The sequence below is a fragment of the Oncorhynchus mykiss genome, chromosome 27 (assembly GCF_057628025.1).
Source record: "Oncorhynchus mykiss isolate SJ-2025 chromosome 27, ASM5762802v1, whole genome shotgun sequence".
In the NCBI taxonomy this organism is placed as follows: domain Eukaryota; kingdom Metazoa; phylum Chordata; class Actinopteri; order Salmoniformes; family Salmonidae; genus Oncorhynchus; species Oncorhynchus mykiss.
In genome coordinates this window covers 22,323,249-22,351,177 of record NC_143048.1, presented here as the reverse complement: position 1 = coordinate 22,351,177, position 27,929 = coordinate 22,323,249, and the positions used below count along the sequence as shown (strand labels likewise).

At 43.2% G+C, this 27,929-nt stretch overlaps 1 protein-coding gene across 10 annotated transcripts; it reads left to right on the top strand.

Moving 5' to 3' along the window:
* The first annotated feature begins 1,113 nt into the window (after positions 1–1,113).
* Positions 1,114–25,549, top strand: hnf1ba (HNF1 homeobox Ba). Of its 10 annotated transcripts, none has more exons than XM_090224064.1 (10): positions 1,114–1,798; positions 4,438–4,637; positions 4,971–5,241; positions 5,599–5,834; positions 17,063–17,214; positions 18,767–18,893; positions 19,190–19,366; positions 19,682–19,800; positions 21,529–21,573; positions 23,257–25,549. In XM_090224064.1, exons 1-10 carry the CDS (start codon positions 1,434–1,436, stop codon positions 23,275–23,277), a joined length of 1,713 nt encoding a protein of 570 aa, XP_090080190.1. In that variant the 5' UTR covers positions 1,114–1,433; the 3' UTR covers positions 23,278–25,549. The 10 variants fall into 10 exon arrangements, with proteins under 10 accessions (XP_090080190.1, XP_021443661.2, XP_090080192.1 ...); XM_021587986.3 differs by having other exon boundaries at positions 19,190–19,384; XM_021587987.3 differs by having other exon boundaries at positions 1,128–1,798; positions 5,599–5,846.
* The last annotated feature ends 2,380 nt before the right edge of the window (positions 25,550–27,929 follow it).

Sequence of the window (27,929 nt, the reverse complement as noted above, 5' to 3'; positions counted from 1 at the left end):
GAATCCACTCATTTGAAGTGGTGTCCACATACTTGTGTATATATAGTGTATAGGCCTAGACTTACAATAATGAATTGATATTTATAAAGAAAATGTGTATACATTTAGGAATTGCCTAAGTAATACAATTCAATACAGTCTTAGTTTATGAGCGTTATCCTTACATGACATGGGGCATAACATAGGCATAATGTAAACATTATTTGCAGACAAATTCCTGTAGATTAGCTCTGTCCTCTGGTCATATAATGATCAACCACGAGTATTGATACTACACTGACAGTAAGGGCTGTATAATTATTGTCAGGTAATACCACTGTATCAGATATGATAAAATGCACATATGGTTAACCAATTTGTTGAACAATGTTAATACATTCATTAAATTTACATTAAAAATAAAATAATATCAGGCGACATTTTGTTCTTATGACTGTACCGACCAACTCTTCTCTAGTAGCCTATTTACTTTGTTTAGCTCACCCCGTCCTACAGGTCACCGAACCTGCCCCATGATGTAGGCCCACTATGATAATCAGCAGCACCTGCTTGTTCGCCCCGTGAATCTCGTGCGTCCCCCAGCGTGCCATTGTGCCTCTGGAGCGTTTGAACTATGGCGATGATCACAGCGCTGATCTGTTCACGGAAGGGCTCCTCCTCCTCTAATGTTTATTCTGATATATATGGAAAAAGAACTCACTGTAAAAGAGGTTTAAAAGGGTCAGATATTATTATAGACTATAAAGCCTATGAGAAAGATATAGAAAACAAAAACACAAGCCCAAGACTGACAGACCTTTTATACAGTAGGTGAATAATTTTGAATTTGTCACTTTGCATGTTTTTCTGTTGAATTTAAAGAGAACCACTAAAATAAACAAAGTTGATAAGATAAATGCTCTAATTAATAATATCCTATATTGTCTATACAATATTATTATAATTACAATGTATTATTATTATCACTATTATTATTATTATTATTATTATTATTATTATTATTATTATCACAAGCATACTACCCCTCCTCTTTCACCAAAGTCTTTATACAACAGTCCGAAGTTCATGAAAGTTTTGCTGCTGATAAGCAGAGCCAATAAAAGCAACAGCTCTGCAGTGTAAACACTGTCAGGTCTACCTGCTTCAGTTAGTCAGTGCAACCTTCTTCTTATGATTTGCATAAAGGCCCCATCAGCCAGCCCACAAATTACCATGTTGTATATTCCTTGCCCTCCGAAAGCATCATGGCAAATTATATCACTCTTCTCAACTGGGAAGTGAACCAGATTCTCCGAGCAGGTGTCAGGAGTAGGGAATTCACATAAACACTGGAGCAGGAGAGGAGGGTAGAACGGACTTTTTTAGTATTTTTTTTAGATCTTTCTTCTCCACAACCTTCCTTTCCCTTTTAGTTCAGAATATAACTTTTTTTAATGTTCTCGAAAATGGTGTCCAAGTTGACATCTCTCCAACAGGAGCTCTTGAGCGCCTTGTTAGATTCCGGAGTTACCAAAGATGTTCTGATCCAAGCGTTGGACGATATGGACCCCAGCCCGAATGGCTTTGGAGTTAAGTTGGAGAATCTACAGATGTCTCCACCAAGTTCTAAAATGAACGGAAATGATTCGAAGCCGGTATTTCTTACGTTGACCAATGGGCATAGTAAGGGCAAACTGTCGGGAGATGAGGGGTCCGAGGACGGGGACGATTTCGATACCCCACCGATACTGAAAGAACTCCAGTCACTTAACACGGAGGAAGCAGCGGAACAGAGGGAAGAAGTTGACCGAATATTAGCGTAAGTGAATAGAACTTTAAATGTTTCATTTCACACATTTAGGGATGTTCATTACCGAATGAATGTGTAGGGTATAGGCGCATAACCAAAATAATATTGTATTATTTATCTGGCTACTTATTTTAGATGTAGGAGTAATTTCAGTGTATTTAAAGCGTTTTATATTTAACATTGTCTGACAAATTAGGACAACAATTAGGGTAAATTAGGACAACAATTAGGGTTATCTGCCTGTTAAAGTTATTTCTTCCAGGAATAATTTTCAGACGTGTGGCCCATGAAAACTACAGCCTACTTGCCTGACCGCAATACTCAGAAGTGTATCTGCATTGTGTCTGTATTTTAGAATGATGACAAAATTAGTGTAAAAACGTATTTTAATGTACATGTCAAGCGCTTGGCAATAGGTCTCAATGTTCCTTGTGTTAACAAATTAAAATAACGCGCCAATAGTACTTTTCGCGTTTTAGTTATTAATTATCCACACGGGTTATTATTTTTTTCCCTTCGCAAACTATAAACTTAACGAGATCTATTTATATTTAACTTACTCGATCTCTCTCACTTAGATTATATCTGGCAATGCAATGCAAGAAAGTTAATTCATATCAACGTATTTGTTTATTACGTAGGATTCAATGTTGCACTAGATATAGGCTCCACTAATAATAATAATGTTCTGGCGAAATATTGCAACATTTCTTAAAGCAAATATTATTTTGTTTTATGAATGTAGTCTATAAAGGCCTTACTCTTTGTAAATGTTCATATTGTCTTAATTTATCTTCTAAAAGACATTTATAAATGTTCATTCATTACGCTAGTAACATGATCAACTGGCCAGCAGAAAATCAAAACTAACCCACGTGTAGTTAAGTTATTATTAATTGTATTCTATAAATCATCAACTGAAAGATACACAGTGTCGTATGATTAGAGTGAATGGAGATCTGGTTATTCATTGTCGAAAGTTATAAACCAACATCTAAACCAACGTATAAACCCACAGACTTAATTCTCCAAAACAAACAGTTGTGTGTAGATTTGAAACAATTACCCATGTGAAGTCCATACTTAATCTGAGATGTCTGTGATGGTATAGGCTAAGTAAGTGTAGTTTTACTATTTTAGAGCACGCTGCGCACATAGGCTAGGCCTTTTAAATCGTTTGAAATACATTTTCTTTATCGACATAAAGCGTCCTATTGCGTTGTCATCGATGGGTGCAATTCAGTTGTGTTTATTATTGATATAATTGAAGCATTGGAATAATTCAGATGATTTTACCCCATGGGCAAATGTATTCTTCGATAATTGAATGCAATTTTGGATGGAAGCCTTGAACTGATCAATTTCTTCAATTTCTTATCAATGTATTATCAATTTCCTGCATTTAACCAAACAACTTGAATTTATTTTACCAAATAACTTATTTATTTGATTTGATTCATACTCGATTCTGGGATTATTTAGTCTGAATTTAATTAGGCCTATGGGTTTATTGTCCAAATAGGAAAAAGCAGGCTATAACGTCAGTGTGTGTCAGACTCAGCTGACATAAAATTCTGCACTTCTAAACCAATGTACTCTAGGCCCTTCCAATTCGTGGAGTTTAGATTATTTGATAACCTAATTTGGTAACATTTGTAATATATTTCTGTATCCTATATCCTTGATATCTCACATTCGCTATGAAATATTGACGTTTCAAAAACTGTGGATCAGTTATAGGCCAAGGTCTAGGATTTAGATTTCCTAATTTCTCAGTTTTGCCTCTTAGCTACAGTCAAAACACTGAATTGAAAATAGGCCTGATTCGGAGTATTTTCAGGTTATTGAATGTATTATGAAACCACCGGCGTTGGAAAAAGTGCCCAATTGTCATACTTGAGTAAAAGTAAAGATACCTTAATAAAACATGACTCAAGTAAAAGTGAAAGTCACCCAGTAAAATACTACTTGAGTAAACATCTTAAAGTATTTGGTTGTAAATATACTTAAGTATCAAAAGTAAAAAATAATTGCTCAAATATACTTAAGAGTAAAAGTATAAATCGTTTCAAATTTCTTATTAAGCAAAACTTATTTAAAAACAAAAAAAAGTTTTATGGATAGCCAGGGGCACACTCCAACACTCAGACATAATTTACAAACAAAGTATGTGTGTTTAGTGAGTCCTCCAGATCAGAGGCAGTATAGGGATGACCAGGGATGTTCTCTTTATAATTGCGTGAATTGGACCATTTCCCTGTCCTGCTAAGCATTCCAAATGCATTCGAGAGTACTTTTGGGTGTAAGGGAAAATGTATGGAGTAAAAAGTACATTATTTTATAATGATTAACAGTCATTTATTAGGGTACTTAACAATTGTCCAAAACTTGGGGATAACACGGATAGCATCAGGCGAAGAAGCCTAATAGAATAAACCAAGGGAAATACATGCTTGTGCTGTAGCTAGGTGCTGTAGATTGGTTCGGAACTTATTTGGCCGATGAATAATACGTTAGATAACTGGTTCTATTAGTGTGAGTGCTAATGTAGCACCACAACCTATATACCATTATACACATAACGCTATTGGGGTTCTAATAGAACGAATAACATGTATTTAGGTTCTATGTGTTTTATGTAACCGCAGTGAGGACCCCTGGCGTGCCGCCCGCATGATCAAAGGCTACATGCAACAGCACAACATACCACAACGTGAGGTGGTGGATGTAACCGGGCTAAATCAGTCTCACCTCTCACAGCACCTCAACAAAGGCACGCCCATGAAAACTCAGAAGCGAGCGGCGCTCTACACCTGGTATGTCAGGAAACAGCGGGAAGTTCTCAGACGTAAGTTAATATTTGAGTTTCTCACACAGCCTTCGATACAGTTAGAGGCACAGAGGTGTGTTGGCCTGGGCGACATAATTCTAATGGCCATCCACAACACAATGTGCATGAACATAAATGTCATATCTCGGCTATGCATATGGTAAGAAACATATTGCAGTAAGCCTATGCCACAAAAGTGTCTGATTTATCATTATCGCCTAGGCTACATACTGTATTGTGCAATTGTCCCTCATTAAATTATGTCTTATTTCTTCTTATTGTGTTATTGGTTTATTTTGTCTCCATTCCCCCCAATACAATATTTTATGTGACCTTGTTCTTATTTTTCAGAATTCAACCAGGCAGTGCAAGGTTCTGACAGCAATATGACCGACAAAGGCAGTCAGGATCAGGTGCTGTTTTTCTTCCCAGAGTTCAACCCTCCTGGTCAGGGTATGGGGCAACAAGGGGAGGAGGTGGGCTCTGAACCCTCCTGCAAGAAAATGAGACGGAACCGTTTTAAATGGGGGCCTGCATCCCAACAGATCCTCTACCAGGCCTATGAAAGACAGAAGAACCCCAGCAAAGAGGAGCGGGAGGCGCTGGTGGAGGAGTGCAACAGGTGAGGGGAGGAGGCTTTGGAGAATGAGAAAGTCCCAAATGCCACCCTATTCCCTATTTAGTGCACTGTTGCCAATATGTTTCTGGTCAAAAGTAGTGCACTATAGAGGAAATAGGGTTCCACTTGGGATACAGTTTTGTTCTCTCATTGAATAATTGAATGTTTGGCACATCTTATTTGATACTAACGCCATCATTACTGCAGCACATGGCCTTAGCTTAGAATGATTTTGACAGGTTTTAATGTCTCTCTTTGTTTACACTATCCAACTATCTTCCAATGCAACTATCATTATGTTTTCCCTTTGTTCTTTTCCATTGTATTCCATTGATACTATTTCAATCTCTCCTCCTATAGGGCTGAGTGTCTTCAGAGAGGGGTCTCTCCGTCTAAAGCTCATGGGCTGGGCTCTAACTTGGTCACTGAGGTACGGGTCTATAACTGGTTTGCCAACCGGCGTAAGGAGGAGGCCTTCCGTCAGAAGCTGGCGATGGACGCCTATCCCATACCCACCCACAGCATGAACCCTCTCCTGTCTCACAGCCACAACTCCCCACACCACCACAGCTCCCAGATCAGCGCATCCCCCCCTAGTAAGATGCAAGGTAGCGTCTCCACACCACATGCATATCACAGCACATTACTCTGCTATTATATCTAATATAATACTACACAACAATGGAATCATTCAAATGTGGTCTTTCCTCTTGCTGTACCTGTCTCATCCATGATCTGAGTGCATGTAATCACTATGGCATCTTGATCAGGGATATATATGCCTTTGACAGTTAAAGAACAATGGTTGGCAAAAGCTTTGGATGATTTTATTTCCATCCCCAAGAGAGGGTGAAAAGTGGCAAGAAAAACAGTTGATGACATCAGTGAGAGAGAAGAGAGAGGGCAAGTGATCAATAAGAGTGACTTAGGGAGCTGAGCAAATGTCATTGTTATTATGATCTTTAAAAACACACTGAGAACAATCCACATTGTACCTGAAATCTCCACTCCAAAGTCAGCAGGCAGGCAGGCAGGCAGGCCTGCAGGCAGGCAGGCAGGCAGGCAGGCAGGCAGGCAGGCAGGCAGGCAGGCAGGCAGGCAGGCAGGCAGGCAGGCAGGCAGGCAGGCAGGCAGGAGCAGGAGAGTGGCACAAAGAGCAGCAGTCCTGTGACAGGCCAGGGTCAGGACAGGGTCACGGAGGGATTCAGCAGTAGCTGAACCTACAACCATTACTTCCACATTCATAAAAGCATAAGGTCGGTCGGTTGCTTGTGACTTTTTGGGGGATCCAATGAACTGACCATTTGATATCATAATGCTGTTTGCACTCAGTGCAATTTAGGCGTCTACCTTCGCCTCTATAAGACATAAAATGGAGCTGATATCTTGGCATAGTATTATCCTCAGTGCCATCGCTTACCACCATAAAAGCAATGATTGAAGAAACAAAGCCTCGTGTTGTTTTTTCACGTTAGAACACGAGGTCAACTCTCTAGAAAAACAAGCCGTTTGCCTCGGGTTGCTCTTTTACCTTTGGTTATACTGGGGCCCATTGGCCCATGCTCTGTTTGCTTGTGGTTTTTCCCAGCACACCTGACCAAGCTTTGACCTCAGGTTGCAAAGTAAGGAGGTAGGTTCAGTGGTAGGCTTGTGTGGAGGTGAGGGAGAAGGGGCTGGTTGTAGAGAGGGCGAGGGTAAGGGTCAGAAGCAGAAGGTACTTTGCTCCCCCTAGTCCTCGGTTGCTTGCTTACAAGGTGTCCTGCCGGCGTCCTGCCGACAGCATCAGCTGTTTTTCACTGTCAGCCCCTGGCCTGACAATAGCACCCCAGCAGGTTGCCTCATCGTGTTGCTAGGCCACGGCCTGTATTATGCATGCTTGAATGGACAATTAAAATCCTTGGCTACTACATCTCCCAGGCCTTCGATAAGGGGCTCCCCTGACTTCTCCTCTCTATACCCCAGCCTGGCAGGGGTTCCTATTGTCTGTGGTGTATTAGAAGACTGCAGTGACTGTAACCTAGGTTATTCTATCTCAGCTGGGCCTTGGGTAGGGTCTGTTTTAAAGCTCTCCTTACCTTTATGGGGCGGCAGTATAGTGGCCGAGGGAGGCTGGGTGCTCTGCAGACCAGAGCAGCAGGAGCTGTCCTCTGGGGTATTGGCTCTTTTCTGGCCAGACAGGACTGATGACCCCATGTGCTCCAGCCTATAGAGAGGTGTGTGTGGGTAACCCCCTCCTCCAGCTATCGCCACTACAATAGTTATGTGTGGGAGGTCACTAAAGTGTCACATCAAAGAAAACCTCTTACTCCTGGAGTTTTCATTGATTCTCTTACTTCTGTTGATAAAGGTGAGGTAACTTGATTGGCCAAAACGGTCAAATAGTATTTTTGGGGGACAGACGAGGTTATTCCATCGTCAGTGTTTGGCAAAAGACCAAACAAAACAAATGTATAGATGCCTTCTGTTACTAGTCACGTCTCAAAATGTAAATAGGTGATGCACACACACTGTTGGTCTGATCGAACTGTTTCATCAGCTGAATGATCCATTGTGTCTGAAGCCATGATACTTTTAGGGCCGTAGTTTCCCCTTGGATCATTCACTTAACCATACAACCTGTGCTTTTATAGAAAAGATGAGAACAGGCAATTGGAATTCAACCCTGTTCTATTACAAACAGATGCCAATACGTGTGTGTCTGTGTGTTTTACCATACTTCATGAGAGAAGGATGACGTGACCATACAGTTCTGTTGTTTATAGTTGTCAGGTTTATTTCTTTGAAAGAAGTGGAGGGTGCTTAACCAACGTGAGTCGAGGTGCAACCTAAAAATGTGATTATCATTGAAAAGGAAAAGGCGTAACGCTCAGTGACCATTAAAAAGTCATTGTTTTATTTTAAGTTAAAAGATGAATGTTTCGGCCACTTTGAGGGTGAATCTGAAAGCTGAGCATGGGGAGCAAGTTTCATACATCTCTCAACAAAGTATAGAGGTGGGAGGCTTTTCTTTTTTGTTGTTTCTGTCTGGGGTTCTAAATCTCTTTATGTTGACCTGCATCAAAGTTCAGATAGAAACGTTGACGGGCCAATCAGCACAAATAATTCAGCAACAGTAGCATCTTTTTCACCAGAATGTGCTAAGAGATTGAGTTGAACGCCTGATAACCTGCTGATATCTCATTTGTCTGAAGACTATTCCCTCCTCTCACACGGCAAAGCCTGCTGATTCATGAATCTCCCACCTAATCTGACACACTGGAAAGGTTTTAGCTGTAAGATTAAGACGGCAGTGAGGGGAGTGTGGTTCAATATCTGGTAGACTGGAAACAGTGTGATTTGATTTAACAACAGTGAGAGTTAAACATCATATATTATAGGAGGGAAAAACAGTGAGCAGGTTGTGTTGCCTCAATGCCTTGTGTCACCCCAGGCTATGTGGGGAGTTGGCCTGGCCGAGGGATAGAGAGGCAAGGCCTGCCCTATGCCTGGCCTTGCTCTGTCCACTGGGAGCCCCAGCCTGGTCAGAGAGGTACAAAGGCCTGCTACGTCCTGCAGAGACCCGGGAGGTCTCTCGTATGCACTGGAGCTACAATTACCAGTGCCTGGGGATGAGGAGAGAGGCTTTGATATTACATGCGTCACACAGAGCACTGAAGCCTTTTAAACCTGCTGTAACTCCCTGCTGCCTACGCTATCACTCCCCTTCACAGGGTTCTCACCCTCCCCCTGGTCTACTTCTAGTCACCCCTGGTCCAATACTCAGAGTGCTTGGGTATTGGGGTTGATTTAGCTCAAACACTATTTAAGATGACAATTTAGAGAGTGATAGAGGGGAGATAGCTACCTTTTTTAGAATGTCAAATGTCAAATGGTCAAATGTCAGAAAGTACAATTTTGAGTTGCTTTTTTCTGCAATATAATGTCATCCTGTCAGTTATCCAAGATGGCGTAGCAGTCAGACGTCTTTGTCCTGTCGTGTCCCTTGTATATATCGTTTTTTACATATTTTTCTTCGCATATCTTTTAAAATATTTTTGCTAAACCTCAACATCTAAATACTCTCCTGCATCCCACCTCACCCAATGTAGCGTGGATCTGCTTTTTTCCCCCTAAAGTATCTATATTTAATTCGGATCTGGAATCCCTCAACTGAAGCTAGCCAGCTAACTACCAGCTATCAGTCAGCAAACCATTGCCAGCGGTCATCAGCTAACCTTCAGCTCGAATAGCTCTTGCCAGTTAGAACAACGTGACTCTAACCAGAGCATAACGGACCTATTATTTTTATCCCCGGATTCCCACCGCAATCTGAAAATTTTCATCTGGATCTTCACAACTAGCTAACCGCAACCCCGGATGACTACTCCTGGCTAGCGTTTCCATCCACTTAGCTTGAAGCTAGCCCGGCCAGAGCTCATGTGCTACCACCGAAGCATACTCCTGGGCTACAATATCCGGACCCCTTCTACAGCCGGTATGGGGCATGGAACCCCGCAGATCCCCTACGACTGGAATACCGACATAATCTGCCCGAAGACTCCAACAGGCCCCTCAGGCGTGACGCCCGCTGAAGGCCCATTATACTAACCAGCTAGGCCTGCTAGCTACCTAGAGCTACTTGGAACCCTGTTAATTCCACGACCGGTCTATCGACGTCATCGTATGAAGAGGTAAAAACAGACTTAACCCCATCGCGATGTTCCCCAATGGCTAACTTTCTAGCCCCTGCTATCTGCTTGCTTGCTAACCCGGCCTGCTAGCTGCTAGCCTGCCCCGGTCTACTAACTGCTAGCTTGTTTAGCACCGGTCTGCTAACTGCTAGCTTGTTTAGCCCCAGCCTACTAATTGTTAGCTTGTTAGCACAGGCCTGCTAACTGTCTGAATCGCCGTGTCCCCAGCCAGCCCAACCATTCACTGGACCCATATTTATTTTCAATCTCTTTTCAATTTTTTATTTGATTATACCTTCCGGTAACCTGCCTCACCCAATGTGATACGGAATCGCTATTATTTTTAATTTTAGAATACATTCAAGAACCTCCAGAAGCTAGCCAGCTAATTAGCTACAAGCTGTTTAGTCATTGTTAGCCACTGCTAGCGGCTTTTACCTTCTGCACAGCCAGCCCTGTTTTTAGCCTGGATAATACTCGCCAGTCTACCAGTATCGAACTGTCTCTCCACAACAACGCCGGATTCCTGCCGTAATCCCTGGACCACTACTTCTGATCTTCACAGCTAGCTTGCACCCAGTACCGAAGCTATCCCTGAGGCCCACCTCCGGCCTACTCAGCTGTTCACCCGAACCCCACTCATACACGGCTAGAGCCCAATACTCCACCGGATCCTTGCTGTAAACTCTGGACCGGCTTCTCTGTTCCATCTACTGCTGCCCCCTGGACACTATGATCACTTGGCTACATAGCTGATGCCTGCTGGACTGTCCATTTATAACGGTACTCCATTCTGTTTATTTATGTTTTATCTGTCGGCCCCAGCTGCGAACTCAGGCTCTGTGTGTAGTTAATCCGACCCTCTCTGCCTAGTCATCACCATTTTACCTGCTGTTGTTGTGTTAGCTGACTAGCTGTTGTTGTCTCACCTGTTGTTTTAGCAAGCTCTCCCAATCAAGACCTGCGATTACTTTATGCCTTGCTGTATGTCTCTCTCAAATATCAATATGCCTTGTATACTGTTGCTCAGGTTAGTTATCATTGTTTTAGTTTACATCTGCTCCGTTAGCCGCACCCTCATCCTACTCCTCCTCTGTTCCTCGGGTGATGTGGAGGTAAACCCAGGCCCTGCATGTCCCCAGGCACCCTCATTTGTTGACTTCTGTGATCGAAAAGCCTTGGTTTCATGCATGTCAACATCAAAAGCCTCCTCCCTAAGTTTGTTTTACTCACTGCTTTAGCACACTCTGCCAACCCCGATGTCCTTGCCGTGTCTGAATCCTGGCTTAGGAAGGCCACCAACAATTCTGAGATTTCCATACCCAACTATGACACTTTCCGTCAAGATAGAACTGCCAAAGGGGGAGAAGTTGCAATCTACTGCAGAGATAGCCTGCAAAGTTCTGTCATACTTTCCAGGTCTATGCACAAACAGTTCGAACAGTTCGGACACCATCTGTGAATTGATCGCTCCCCATCTAGCTTCAGAGTTTGTTCTGTTAGGTGACCTAAACTGGGATATGCTTAACCCCGGCAGTCCTACAATCTAAGCTAGATGTTCTCAATCTCACACAAATCATCAAGGAACCCACCAGCTACAACCCTAAATCTGTAAACATGGGCACCCTAATTACATTATCCTGACCAACTTGCCCTCCAAATACACCTCTGCTGTCTTCAATAAGGATCTCAACGATCACTGCCTCATTGCCTGTATCCGCTACGGGTCCGCGGTCAAACAACCACCCCTCATCACTGTCAAACGCTCCCTAAAACACTTCTGCGAGCAGGCCTTTCTAATCGACCTGGCCCGGGTATCCTGGAAGGATATTGACCTCATCCCGTCAGTTGAGGATGCCTGGTCATTCTTTAAAAGTAACTTCCTCACCATCTTAGACAAGCATGCTCCGTTCAAAAGATGCAGAACTAAGAACAGATATAGCCCTTGGTTCACTCCAGACCTGATTGACCTCAACCATCACAAAAACATCCTGTGGCGGACTGCAATAGCATCGAATAGTCCCCGCGATATGCAACTGTTCAGGGAAGTCAGGAACCATAACACGCAGTCAGTTTCAAGCAGAAATTTGCATCCTGTAGCTCTAACTCCAAAAAGTTCTGGGACACTGTAAAGTCCATGGAGAACAAGAGCACCTCCTCCCAGCTGCCCACTGCACTGAGGCTAGGTAACACGGTCACCACCGATAAATCCGTGATAATCAAAAACTTCAACAAGCATTTCTCAACGGCTGGCCATGCCTTCCTCCTGGCTACTCGGCCAACAGCTCCGCCCCTCCGCAGCTACCCGCCCACGCCTCCCCAGCTTCTCCTTTACCAAAATCCAGATAGCAGATGTTCTGAAAGAGCTGCAAAACCTGGATCCGTACAAATAAGCTGGGCTTGACAATCTGGACCCTCTATTTCTGAAACTGTCCGCCGCCATTGTCGCAACCCCTATTACCAGCCTGTTCAACCTCTCCTTAGTATCATCTGAGATCCCCAAGGATTGGAAAGCTGCCGCGGTCATCCCCCTCTTTAAAGGGGGAAACACCCTGGACCCAAACTGTTACAGACCTAAATCCATCCTGCCCTGCTTATCTAAGGTCTTCGAAAGCCAAGTCAACAAACAGATCACTGACCATCTCGGATCCCACCGTACCTTCTCCGCTGTGCAATCCGGTTTCTGAGCCGGTCACGGGTGCACCTCAGCCACGCTCAAGGTACTAAACGATATCATAACCGCCATCGATAAAAGACAGTACTGTGCAGCCATCTTCATCGACCTGGCCAAGGCTTTCGACTCTGTCAATCACCATATTCTTATCGGCAGAGTCCGTAGCCTCGGTTTTTCTAATGACTGCCTTGCCTGGTTCACCAACTACTTTGCAGACAAAGTTCAGTGTGTCAAATCGGAGGGCATGTTGTCCGGTCCTCTGGCAGTCTCTATGGGGGTACCACAGGGTTCTATTCTCGGGCCGACTCTTTTCTCTGTATATATCAATGATGTTGCTCTTGCTGCGGGCGATTCCCTGATCCACCTCTACGCAGACGACACCATTCTGTATACTTCTGGCCCTTCCTTGGACACTGTGCTATCTAACCTCCAAACGAGCTTCAATGCCATACAACACTCATTCCGTGGCCTCCAACTGCTCTTAAACGGTAGTAAAACCAAATGCATGCTTTTCAACCTTTCGCTGCCTGCACCCGCAAGCCCGACTAGCATCACCGCCCTGGATGGTTCCGACCTAGAATATGTGGACCTAGGTGTCTGGTTAGACTGCAAACTCTCCTTCCAGACTCATATCAAACATCTCCAATACAAAATCAAATCTAGAGTCGGCTTTCTATTTCGCAACAAAGCCTCCTTCACTCACGCCGCAAAACTTACCCTAGTAAAACTGACTATCCTACCGATCCTCGACTTCGGCAAATTCATCTACAAAATAGTTTCCTACTCTACTCTACTCAACTGGATGCAGTTTATCACAGTGCCATCCGTTTTGTTACTAAAGCACCTTATACCACCCACCACTGCGACCTGTATGCTCTAGTCGGCTGGCCCTCGCTACATGTTCGTCGCCAGACCCACTGGTTCCAGGTCATCTACAAGTCTATGCTAGGTAAAGCTCTGCCTTATCTCAGTTCACTGGTCACGATGGCAACACCCACCCGTAGCACGCGCTCCAGCAGGTGTATCTCACTGATCATCCCTAAAGCCAAACCCCCATTTGGCCGCCTTTCCTTCCAGTTCTCTGCTGCCTGCGACTGGAACGAATTGCAAAAATCTCTGAAGTTGGAGACTTTTATCTCCCTCACCAACTTTAAACATCTGCTATCTGAGCAGCTAACCGATCGCTGCAGTTGTACATAGTCCATCGGTATATAGCCCACCCAATTGACCTACCACATCCCCATACTGTTTTTTATTTTATTTACTTTTCTGCTCTTTTGCACACCAGTATGTCTACCTGCACATGTTCATCTGATCATTTATCACTCCAGTGTTTATCTGCTAAATTGTAATCATTCACTCCTATGGCCTATTTATTGCCTACCTCCTCATGCCTTTTGCACACAATGTATATAGATTATTTTTTTTCTACTATGTTATTGACTTGTTTATTGTTTATTGTTTACTCCATGTGTAACTCTGTGTTGTTGTCTGTTCACACTGTTATGCTTTATCTTGGCCAGGTCGCAGTTGCAAATGAGAACTTGTTCTCAACCAGCCTACCTGGTTAAATAAAGGTGAAATTTAAAAATAAAATAAAAAATCCTGAGGAAGAAAGATTTCTTAATCTCAAGCTATATTGAGAGCATCTTTATAATATCCCAATAACACTGCTGGCCGCCCCACTGGTATCCCAGAAATGGAGCCCTTCTCCTCCGTCCAAATTACCAATAGCCTCACACCAACTAGACGACGGAAGCCTTCCTTAATGGGATTAGGGTTCTCTGCAGCCAGAATTACTGCCTGACACAGGGAGACAAAACTGGCTAGAATAGCACCTCACTCCCTTGACACTTTACAGGTTGCCCAGCTTGGAGATAAATGCCTGTTTATGAGTCCTCTGCCATTGTGAGGCTATGGTGGTTATGGGCCCAATGGAGTGCATTATTGTCCTGTAGCGGTGTTAATAAGACACTGTGGAGTGCTGTGGGGTTGCTGGTGTGTTGTTCAGGAGAATATGAGCTCTGTCTGTGGTTCTCTTGTGGTCTGCCTGGAAAGACTGGACAACATGTTAGTTGTTAGTGGATGAAATACAGTCAAGATGAAAATGATCAATTCTTTGGTCTGATTTAGTTGTATTCCCCAGGCAGTAGATCATGTTTTTGCTAAGGATAAACTTTATTTTGGGTGAGATATGATGTTCCATTATTTTATGGCAGACATATGGTGCTTGGTGTCCCCGGTCTGTGACTGTCTGTGACTGTCTGTGACTATCTGGGACAGTGGCAGCCAGGGCGCTCAGTGTGACATGCGTGGGTCAGGGACAGAGGGCCCAGGGATGATCTGGGATCTGAGAGTAAACACTGTCCTAAATGGCACCCTATTCCCTACATAGTGCACTACTATGGGCCCTGGTCTAAAATAGTGCACTATATAGGGAGTAGGGTGCCATTTGGGACTGGCCCAGTGTCACAGCCCACTGCTCTGCTCTGCAGGGGGGAGGGAGGGAGTCTCTGTGTGAGACTGAGACTACAGGATAAGAATGTGTTTGACATTGGTTGTAATTGTGTAATGTTTGCTCTGTTGGTATCAAAGGGGGCCAAGATTGGCAAACATCCATTTGACAGGAGGAGAGCAGCATTCCTTTGGCCCCCGGTGGCGAATGGAGGTGGGAGACAACAAGGGGTCTAGACACGGGATTAAGAGATGATGGGTCATTCAGTGATGTCACAGAATTCAGTGACTAAGTGTTTGGAGAGTGGAAGGATAGGTGAGAACATGACAGGGTTCCCTATTGATGACATACTGTACGTAGAAGGCATTTCTTCACTTCCATACCTTTACCTGGGCACAGAGAGATCCTTTCCATGCTGGGTAGGAATCACTGTGCTGCCATATTTATAGACCTATCCAAGGCCTTTGGTACTGTTGACCATCTCCTACTCATTTAAAGGTTGTCTGAAATGGGCCTCGACCAGGTGTCTTGCAAGTGGTTTTAGAACTATCTGCCAGACAGAACACAATGTGTGCTTTCTGCTGGTGTCAAGGTGTCTCGATATTATTAAAGGTACCCGTCATGGGTCGATTTTGGGACCTGTCCTCTTTACTATTTATATAAATAATATTGGTCCATCTGAAAAAAGGTTCCCGCTTATAAAAAAAATATATGGCCTTTTGGATTGACAATAATTTGACATTTAAAAAACATACAGATGAGCTAGTTAAGAAGCTGAGATGTAAAGTAGGCTTCTTTTAAAGAAACAGATCATACCTCTCCCTAAACAGCAGGAAGCAGATTGTAGTCAACTTTCCTGACAGTTCTTGACTATGGTGACACCATTTATCAGAATGCAACAGCCACTACTCTTCAATTTATGGAGGCCATCTACCATAGTGCCCTTTGCTTTATCACATGACAGTTTTAATACTAATTACTGCATCCTGTATCAAAAGGTTGACTGGTCCTCGTTAAAGTTCATTACACCCTTTTTGTTTAAAATATCTACTACACAAGCTTCCAACCTAGCTCACTTCACTGTTAAACTGTTAAGCTTCCAACCTACTTCACTGTTAAAATAAAAAACACGAGACACCAAACCCGTTCACAGGGATGGTTATCTTTCAAGGTTCCTCTAGTACGCACCGATTTAGGTACATCTGCTTTCAGTTTTAGTGCCCCCCATTTTTTGGTATAGCCTACAAAACTCCCTACATTTTGACTCTCTGGTGCCTCTAGGGCAGTTTAGGACTTGAATGTTGAATGAATTTAATGAGAATTGCAACTGTTTGGATTGAATGTAAATAATTGTATTTGTGATGTTTGAAGCTGTAGCGTTGAGTCTCTAATTTGTAGTTTATTTTGTTTTTATTGATGATATTTTGTTTATTGTATTATTGTCCTCCGGGTACCATTATAAATGGGTTCCCCTAAATAAAAAAATGGTGCATGAGTTCATAAAGTCTAGGACTGGGGTTATGGGGGGCTGGTGTACGGTGTATTGTAAACACTGAATAGCCTTGGCTGAGCTGGGCTGATAGCACCAGTGGAGGGGTCAGTGTGTTTGTTTGCTCTGCTCTCCCTGTCTGAGTCAAAGAGCAGGTGAGTCTGGTGGGTTGGAGCGACTGCTTGGACACAACACACTTAGTCATACTGAGAGGCCTGCTACCGTCTCTCTGCCCTATATACTGTTATCCTGTGTGACACAGATGTTGTTAGTTCAAGAAACAAACTCTAAATTTCTCTCACTCTTTCTCTTGTCTCCTTGTCTCCCTCCCCCTCTCTCTTCCCCTCCATCCCTCTCTCTCTTCCCCACCATCCCCCTATCTCTCTCCCTCCCTCTCTCTCTTCCCCACCATCCCTCTCTCTCTCTCCCTCCCTCTCTCTTCCCCACCATCCCCCTCTCTCTCCCTCCCTATCTCTCTTCCCCTCCCTCTCTCTCTCTTTCTCTCTCTCTCTTTTTCCCTCCCTCTCTCTCTCCAGTGCGGTACAGCCAACAGGGACCCGGTGAGGTCAGCTCCTCGACGACCATCAGTCACCACGGCAGCATGGCGACCAGCCAGTCGGTGTTACAGCAGGTGTCTCCGGGAGGCTTGGACCCCAGCCACAGTCTGCTGTCACCTGACGCCAAGATGGTGAGTAACACACCTGGGCCCTCCTAGCCTCTGATTAGATAAGGACCAGGGCTGCGTTTAACATGAGGTACGTTCCAAATGGCACCCTATTCCCTCTGTACTGCATTACTTTTGACCAGAGTCCTATGGGCCCTGGTCAAAAGTAGTGCACTACATAAGGCAATGGGGTGACATTTGGAACGCAACCATAGACATATAAAGCAGGTCCCTGAGCCAGACTCCCATGGAACAGTCTATAGGGAACAACAGTTAGAGCATTGTGCTGCTCTCAGTGGAAAGTGGAGACAGGTGGCAGGCCATGGCTGAGGCCTAACATACAGTACAGCCTTCACCACCATAGTGAACTGGGCAGGTCCAGAGCTGAGCCAATAAACTTGACAAAGAAGCATTCTGAGCTTATTGATTAAATGCCCTGTAAAGAGAAGTGGAGGGTGGAGCGCTCAGCACTGCTTGCTCTGCCTGGGAAATGACGATAGCACTTGATTATGCTCAATGTTTTTTCTACCTTCAGAAAAGGGAGCTAGAGGGGAGAAACTCAGCCCTCTGTCCTATTCCAATATTTGATTGGTGAAAGCGAAACTTGGCCAGTACCGTACATGCAGACATTTCTAACTCTTGAACGCTGGTCCCAAAAAAAAATTATATCGTATTCTTAGGATCAGAATAATAACGATATTATGGCACTAACCAGATTTGTGTTGTTTAAATCCAACAAAGATGAACATCACAATCTTTATTTAGTGAGAATATCCCTGATGATTCATAGTGCATTTATCATTATCTCTTGTCAGTAGGAAGTTAGATTTTTGTAGGGAGTGCCGGTCAGTATACTGTGGAAAAGGTCAGAGCAGACAGGTTGTTATCTATGGGCACCGTACAGATGACTGTCTAAATCCCAAATGCAACCCTAATCCCTATATAGTGCACTATTTTTAACCAAGACCCATAGGGCTCTGGTCAAAAGTAGTGGACTATATAGGGAATATAGTGCCATTTGAGACGAATCCACTGTCTGACCATCCCCTCCTCTCAGAGCAGCTGGCAGGAAATGTGAAAACAGTGCATGAACACACACACAACACACACACCCACACGCGCACACACACACATGCATACACACCCACACGTGCACACACACATATGCATACACACCCACACGAGCACGCGCACACACACACATGCATACACACCCACACGCGCACACACACACATGCATACACACTACTACTTTCAATCTGTGCTTTTACGCTTCATTATTGGATTATTTTGTATTTATTTTCTCCTCATTGTTTGCTTGGTATAGATGACTGGAGTTACACAAGCACAGTGTTAGACAAAAGCAGCAGAACTAACTCAACATTTATCTGTGTGAGCTGCATTGCTGAGAGCATCTGGTTTCACTTCTAAAGTGATCGCCATGCTTTACTATATACCCTGATTTAACCATCCTTATATTCAGTTAGCATGTTAGATTTAGGATATTGTCAGTACATGACTTCATTCTTGGTCCAGAATGGTGTCACTAAGTTTCTTAGTGTGTCTCTCTCTCTAGATGTCTGCGTCAGGTGGAGGCCTGCCACCTGTGAGCACGCTGACCAACATCCACAGCTCCCACCACACACACCAGCAGACACAGAACCTCATCATGCCTCTCTCTGGAGTCATGACCATCGCACAGAGTGAGTCAACCAATCAACCAACCAGCCAGTGCTCTGTGTTACCCATGTCTCCACAAATGATTCTCTTAATATAACAACTGTCCATTTATTCTCCTCTCTTTATGCACATATTCTCGTATGACCTCTATGCTCACAATGGTTGAGCTCCAATTGGCACCTGAATCACTATATAGTGCAATGCTTTTAACCACGCCCCATAGTTGTCAAAAGTAATGCACTACATTGCGAATGTAGTTATGCTTGTATTGTCATGCTTTAGATATGAGACAAATAACTTAAGTTCTATGTGGTTGTAGGTCTGAACACGTCGCAGTCAGTGCCTGTGATCAACAGCGTGGCGGGGAGCCTTGCAGCTCTGCAGCCGGTGCAGTTCTCCCAGCAGCTCCACAGTCCCCACCAGCATGGCCTGATGCAGCAGTCTCCCAGCCACATGAACCAGCAGCCCTTCATGGCCACCGTGACTCATTCACACAGTCAGTACCTGCCTCTTAGTAAGCACTAAACGGTTGCTAATGCCATGTCATAGATGGGATATAATGCCAATATAGTCTTGTCCCAGATATTTGTCGGCTGTCTTGCCAACACCTTTTCACTCATTGACACGTCATGTTTAGCGTGACAATTCCATAAGGAGTTGACAAGAGATCTTAAAACTACATTTCAGCATGTACATATGTAGCCTAATCCTAACCCTAATCATAAACCTATTGCTAACCCATTAATAAAAGTGAATCTATTGGGGTAAAATTAACAATGAGACGTTCTCTCTATGTCTTTGTCTTTGGCAGTGTACCCTCATAAGCAGGAGCCACCGCAGTATTCTCACCAGTCACGGTTTCCCTCAACCATGGTGGTGACAGACGCCAACAGCCTCAGTACTCTCAGCTCCATGTCATCCAGCAAACAGGTCAGTCAATAACATGACTCAGTCTCACCTAACACAGGCCACAATCAGGCCCCCCCCCCCCTCTACCCTGGCCCTGACTCAGTCAATACAGTCTCCCCTCTCTGTCTGTCCTCAGTGTCTGTCCTCAGTGTCTGTCCTCTCTGTCTGTCCTCAGTGTCTGTCCTCAGTGTATTAGAGCATGTGCATGTATAATGTTTGTAATAATCCCTTTTGCTGCTCTCTGGGAGATGTTTGCATAAATTTCGGTCATAAGCTACATTTAAACTAAGATAGTTGGTTGTAAATGTAAGTTGGAAAGCTTGAAAATGAATTCCCAGCTTGCTGAGGCTTTGTACTGTATCTTGTGCAAGCCTTCAATTAGAGATTTGATTGATCAATTTCTTTATCTACTAACACACCACATCTTCCTCACAACCGACACACAACCCCCTCCCCAAACTGAGCACTCACTAACAGTAGGCTGATAGACTAGGATAGATATGGTAGGCTGATAGACTAGGATAGATACGGTAGGCTGACAGACTAGGGTAGATACAGTAGGCTGATAGACTAGGATAGATACAGTAGGCTGATAGTCTAGGATAGATACAGGCTGATAGACTAGGATAGATACGGTAGGCTGATGGACTAGGATAGATACAGTAGGCTGACAGACTAGGATAGATGCAGTAGGCTGATAGACTAGGATAGATACAGTAGGCTGATAGACTAGGATAGATACAGTAGGTCGATAAACTAGGATAGATACAGTAGGCTGATAAACTAGGATAGATACAGTAGGCTGATAAACTAGGATAGATACAGTAGGCTGATAGACTAGGATAGATGCAGTAGGTTGATAAACTAGGATAGATACAGTAGGCTGATAGACTAGGATAGATACAGTAGGTCGATAAACTAGGATAGATACAGTAGGCTGATAGACTAGGATAGATACAGTAGGCTGATAGACTAGGATAGATACAGTAGGTTGATAGACTAGGATAGATACAGTAGGTTGATAGACTAGGATAGATACAGTATGCTGATAAACTAGGATAGATACAGTAAGTTGATAGACTAGGATAGATACAGTAGGCTGATAGACGAGGATAGATACAGTAGGTTGATAAACTAGGATAGATACAGTAGGTTGATAAACTAGGATAGATACAGTAGGCTGATAGTCTAGGATAGATACAGTAGGCTGATAGACTAGGATAGAGACAGTAGGCTGATAGACTAGGATAGATACGGTAGGCTGATGGACTAGGATAGATACAGTAGGCTGATAGACTAGGACTCGGGCGGCAGCGTAGCCTAGTGGTTAGAGCGTTGGACTAGTAACCGAAAGGTTGCAAGATTGAATCCCTGAGCTGACAAGGTACACATCTGTCATTCTGCGCCTGAACAAGGCAGTTAACCCACTAGGCCATCATTGAGAATAAGAATTTGTTCTTAACTGACTTGCCTAGTTAATTAAAGGAAAAATACAGCAGGCTGATAGAATAAGATAGATATGGTAGGCTGATAGACTAGAATAGATACAGTAGGCTGATAGACTAGGATAGATACAGTAGGCTGATAGACTAGGATAGATACAGTAGGGCTGTCTGAAATTGCACCTTATTCCCTACTTAGTGCACTACTTTTGACCAGTGGCAAAAGGGAATAGGGTTCCTTTTGGAACGCACACTAGATGTGTGAGTTGTGATTGTGTGTTGACTTGTTTAATCCCTGTTACATTAGGATTCTACCGTAAACAAGATGGTGCAACTGGGGGGTCTCTCCTGGGTAAATACTATTTTCTTAGTACGGTCACTTAATAAAATCACTTAGTTTTAGCCTGAGTGCCAGTCTGTTTGTGCCATCATGCCAACTATGTTTGTCTTGAAAATGACAGCAATGGAGTTGGCAAGAGCACAAACTGATCTGGGACCAGGCTAACTTAGTTTAACTGGACTGGCTCAGTGAATTCATCCAAATGGGATGTGTTGTTGTCCCAAAGCCAAGACCATTCTACTGAATATTTGTGTGCAATATACCATATTTTGCGTAGTAAATGTGTGTGCTTTCCATTACTTTATAGGCATAAATTAATGTTTATACAGACTGATACAGGAACCTTAACTCACATAATCAAGACACACTACCCTTCTTATGCATGTAAAGTCAATGAATGGCAATATGAGATCAGACCAATGAGATTTGGATTAATGCAACTTTTATTTATTTACTTAACGGTTTCACAGCTAATGTTTTTGCCTGGCTCTGTCTTTGATGCTGGGTTTGACGCTAGTACTCAGTTCACTCTGATTTTGTCAGAGCATGTGGACCACAAATCTCAATCATTGGACCAAGGAGTCGGGTGTATGGACACTCCTCAGAATTCCTATTTCCTTTGAAAGGCCGGACCAATCAATCACCTGTGCCCTCATCCTGAACTTAAATTGATTAACGATGCCTCCTTTCGCTTTCCTCTCCATTGGGGAGAGAGAAGGCTGGCCGATCCCTGGCCAGACCTAGTCCCCTGATCAGGAAATGAAACCCACTGGTAATCAAAGTTCAGGAGGCTTGTGTCCTGCTACTTACTTCCCTGCTATTGTGGGGGGTGGTCTATTATGGGGGGTCTTTTTTTGTAATTACAGCTCTTCCTCTTTCCTACTTCTCCCTGTCTCAGTGATCGCTCTAGCCTGAAATGCCTTCCTCTGTGTTTTGCTTTCACACGCTCAATTTCCCACGCTGCCTGAGACAGAGGACTCTACGTCGCCCGGGCCGCAGCACTGTCACTGCTCATTGGGTTGATGGGCTGAGATGTGGCAGATGCTCCGATTGGCTTGAAACCTACCTGTTCCCTTGATAGAGTGGTTTAACTAGATACTGACTGGCTGCCTTTGGTTTGATATATGTAGGACCCATTGTTCTACATTATCAGGCCTTTATTTGTACTTGGTGGTGCAGAGAGACCAGTAGGCTCTTCTTATGACATGAACAACATGCTGAGGCTTTATAACTCTCGTATTTGCTGAGGACCCCCCTCTCCTCTCACCCCATGTTAAACTTACCTCCACTTAGAGCACAGTGTCTAAAGACTGTGGTCTGAGCAGCTGTCCACCTTTATCAGGTAGGGCTGTTTGCTGGTCAACTGCCTCCACCCCTTGAGAGAAAGGAAAAAATAAATTCCACAAACAATCTCCAAAAGGCCATTTGAATGTAAACAAGGCTTTTCAGAGTGAAGCGGAAGAAGAATGTGGAATGTATTTGGTCAGGTGTGGCGTAGGTAGGCCGTTTACATCCTATCTGAATCTGATACCCAGGGGACTTTAGAAATGGGACCTATTATCATGACACCACATATTATAAACATCCTCACCAGAAAATGGTTCTTGTGTTTTTGAATAGATTTTCTTAATTTATTTGTGTGATGTACTCACTCTGACGTTTGTTTCCCCTTTCTCTCGCTCTCTCTTTTTGCAGTGTCCTCTTCAAGCCTGGTGAGAGTACGCACCTGACTTCCTTGGTGCCTAGCAACAGGAGCACATTTTTCCACCCTCTCACTGCGGTAACTGTGACAACTCCTAATAACTGTCAACAGTGCACTGGACAATGAGTCAGTCAACAAATCCAGAGTGGCGGAGGTGGAGGGCGGGAGGAGTGAGAGATGGGGAGAGAAACAAACACTGCAGGTTTGCATTAATAGACACCTAAATGAAGGGAGGAGGAACTGAATTTCCTCTGACATACAGAGGATCAACAAGGATGTATGATTTTTCACTACAACCAATTTTGTGAAAACAGTATTCATTTCTCTAACAAAACAAATGGATCTTCACATTATGCCTGACACACTGTGGTATGTAAGAATAAGACTGGTGGAGTAGATGTCCATGAAGAACTAACATGATACTGTGATCTGATGTGGAAAGATGAAGACATATGGATGCTGAGTTGAGAGGACACAATCAGCCTCAGTCGGCACAGCTATTTTGGGCTGTGGTGGGGAAGGAGTGTATGAGGGACTGAGTGATTCCATCTAGCCAAGTGCCCACTCATAGTAGCAGATCTGAATAATCTGTTCCCCACTATACTGTATATTATCAACATCCATGCACAACTATCAGAACTACTGGATGACAATCATATTAACTTTGTCCTGAGCAACTGTATAGTTTTTTGTAGATATTTCATATACATACATACCTGTTCTGTTTGAAGGAGTCTTCCATGTTGTTTTTTCACAATGCCATTTTCTGTACTGAACAGTAAATAGTGCCAATAATTAGAACTTTGTTTATGTGTCTAAAGGATTTCAACATTTGTTATTTCCCAACACGGGGGAAATATAATAGACAATATACTTGTATTTTTTATTTGGTTCCATTTTTAAACTGTGATTGAAAGATATGACAATCTTTAGAATTTTTAAGGACTATGCAATGTGCATATGAAGTGCATATGAAGCCCCAGAAGACTGAAACGTGTACAGTTCTCCACACTTAGACAGAGGAATTTATGAGACGCACCATTACTCTATGAACTTAATGACCACCATGTTGTTTCTGTTGTCAGAGCTGCCCACAACACGACACAAAACATTACACCAAAGTTTTATTTTGTTTTTATATACATGTACAGTACATCCTGTATATACAGTAGCCAGAAAATCAGTTGGAAACTTTGGGTGTTTTTCTTTCACCCATTTCCCATGTTTCGTTCTGAACTGAGAGTCAGCGTGCCATGACATCATAAACAAAGTCTGCCTTGAGGGAGGGTTGACTCAAATATTCACTGTATGCCTTCAAACCTAGTTATAGCTTTGTCCCAAACCCTATTCCCTGTATAATCCACTATTTTCGGTAAAAAAGTTTTGCACAAAATAGGAATAGGGTGCCATTTAGGATACACACATAGTCCCAATCCCTTGCCTGCCTGCCTGCCTTCCTGGGAGACCTCTCTCTGACTGATGTTTGCTCATAGGGTTCAGGTGAACTTCAGGAATGGGACTTTAGCCTTCCCAGGCTCCATCCCCTCTCCTTCCACTTCCTCATTCCCAACGTTTCCTCATTTAAAGACACATATGGAATTGGAGCGTTTTAAAAACATATATTCTCCGTCATAAATCATAACAGGGACTCCCCCCTGTGATAATGACAGTATTTACAAGTATTTGCAAGCAAAACAGTGATATGGGTCTTGCAATTTGTGAAGGGGTGGAAGATGAAAGTGCCTCTTGTTGTGACAGTAACCTTTGTAATCAGGCTGGATTCCACAGAGGTTAAGGAATGTTATGGAGAGTTGGACAGCCAGCCACACAAACAATATTAGTTACTTTTGCAATCCCAGTCCACCAGGGGCGTCCAGAAAAAACAACCAGAGGTTACAAACAATCAGGTTTTTATCATGAGTATTTGTGTAGCCTGCATTTGACTGTCTGTTTGTTTTCTGAATAATAATTTTGATATTATATTTTGTAAATGGAAGTCATACCCTCTCCACCTCCATATTCTGGTGTAGGCACATAGAGACTCCCTTTCAATAGGTCACTACCTTGTTATTATTGTGTACTACCTTGTTTCAATTTGTTCTAAACATACCCACTGCCATCTAACCAGAGGGAATGCAGGGCCACCTTCAACTGTAGATGACAGACAACGTGATTTTCTCTTTAATGTATTATTTTTGTATTAAATGGAAATCAATCTTTTAAAATCATTATTTATTCTTTCTGAGAAAATGTCGATATTCAAGTAAAGCTTTTTTTCAAAATGAATGAATCAGTGTTGGTCAGTGTTTTCTGTTTTCATGTGTATTTACAGAAAGGTTCTATTTTTTGATGACATAATAACCCACTGGGCACAGATATCAGTTCAACATCTAGTTTTGATTTACTTTTGGTTGAGTTGTCAACTAACCTGAATTCAACATGAAATCAACAAACAATTTCACCAATGTCATTGGATTTATGTTCAAAGTTGTGTGAAAAAAAGACTGAATTCCCTTAAATTGATGACTTTTTTCTAATCCAATCAGTTTTCCACAATGATTCAATGTCATCACATTTCATTTTCTTGTTAAAATGATGTGGAAACAACATTGATTCAACCAGATTTTGCCCAGTGGGAAGAGTGGTAAACAGATTTTGCAATACATTGATTCTTCCTACCTTGTTAAATGTATACTTAGTCATGACTCATGAGGGACCTTGAGGGAAATGGTTATCACCCTAACCATAGCCAAAACTTTCATGGCATTTGACAACATTAGCCTTCCCTAGTGTTACCTTTTCACCTGACCGTTTCCTTATGAGAAGTGTGAAAGGAATGTATTCCTATCGACCAGATGACCCCACACACCTCATGCCTTTGCAAATCATGTTTATTCAAGCTATCTGATTGACACACTGAATTCCCAGGAGTACACATTGTCACATTGTCCCTGTGTGTGTGTGTGTGTGTGTGTGTGTGTGTGTGTGTGTGTGTGTGTGTGTGTGTGTGTGTGTGTGTGTGTGTGTGTGTGTGTGTATATGTGTGTGTGTGTGTGTGTGTGTGTGTGTGTGTGTGTGTGTGTGTGTGTGTGTGTGTGTGTGTATGTGTGTGTGTGTGTGTGTGTGCGGGTGCGTGTGTGCGTGCGTGCCCCTTGCCAGTTGGAGCAATGTGTAACACAATGCACATAACCCTTGACGCAGTGAGCCCTGTTGGTCAATTTCTGTGTTTATGGCCCTCTACAAAGATCTGTAGTATTCCTGCGTGATAAGAAGACAGCGCCCTCTACAAAGATCTGTAGTATTCAATGTGATAAGACGACAGCGCCCTCTACAAAGATCTGTAGTATTCAATGTGATAAGACGACAGCGCCCTCTACAAAGATCTGTAGTATTCAATGTGATAAGACGACAGCGCCCTCTACAAAGATCTGTAGTATTCAATGTGATAAGATGACAGTGCCCTCTACAAAGATCTGTAGTATTTCGATGTGATAAGACGACAGCGCCCTCTACAAAGATCTGTTGTATTGCTATGTGATAAGACGACAGCGCCCTCTACAAAGATCTGTTGTATTGCTATGTGATAAGACGACAGAGCCCTCTACAAAGATCTGTTGTATTGCTATGTGATAAGACGACAGAGCCCTCTACAAAGATCTGTTGTATTGCTATGTGATAAGACGACAGCGCCCTCTACAAAGATCTGTTGTATTGCTATGTGATAAGACGACAGCGCCCTCTACAAAGATCTGTTGTATTGCTATGTGATAAGACGACAGCGCCCTCTACAAAGATGTGTAGTATTCCTGTGTGATAAGACGACAGCGCCCTCTACAAAGATATGTTGTATTGCTATGTGATAAGACGACAGCGCCCTCTACAAAGATCTGTTGTATTGCTATGTGATAAGACGACAGAGCCCTCTACAAAGATCTGTTGTATTGCTATGTGATAAGATGACAGAGCCCTCTACAAAGATCTGTTGTATTGCTATGTGATAAGACGACAGCGCCCTCTACAAAGATCTGTTGTATTGCTATGTGATAAGACGACAGCGCCCTCTACAAAGATCTGTTGTATTGCTATGTGATAAAACGACAACGCCCTCTACAAAGATCTGTTGTATTGCTATGTGATAAGACGACAGCGCCCTCTACAAAGATCTGTTGTATTGCTATGTGATAAGACGACAGCGCCCTCTACAAAGATCTGTTGTATTGCTATGTGATAAGACGACAGCGCCCTCTACAAAGATCTGTTGTATTGCTATGTGATAAGACGACAGAGCCTAAAGTGCACCTACCATGGTGTGCTCTAAGCATCATCAGTACATTTCTTATGATCTGAACAAAGACATGAAAACGTCCACATATTAAACCATAATATTGTCACTGCAGAGAATTATTTTCATTCCTTCCCTGTGCGACAGACAGACCAACAGTACAGGGAGTCAGTGGAAGACCTCTCCCACTTGTCTGGAATAACAACTGAAAAGCCCTCAGAAAGAACAACTTGAAAGGCCCAGTCTGGTGTCTCGGTAAGCACCATATTGGGAGTCTCACATTGTTATTATGGGTGGCTAGGTCCTTAGAGGGCACGCCACCGCTAACAACATGTATGACGTGTAATTCATACACCCTGTACACCGTCTCTCACATTGCTCAGC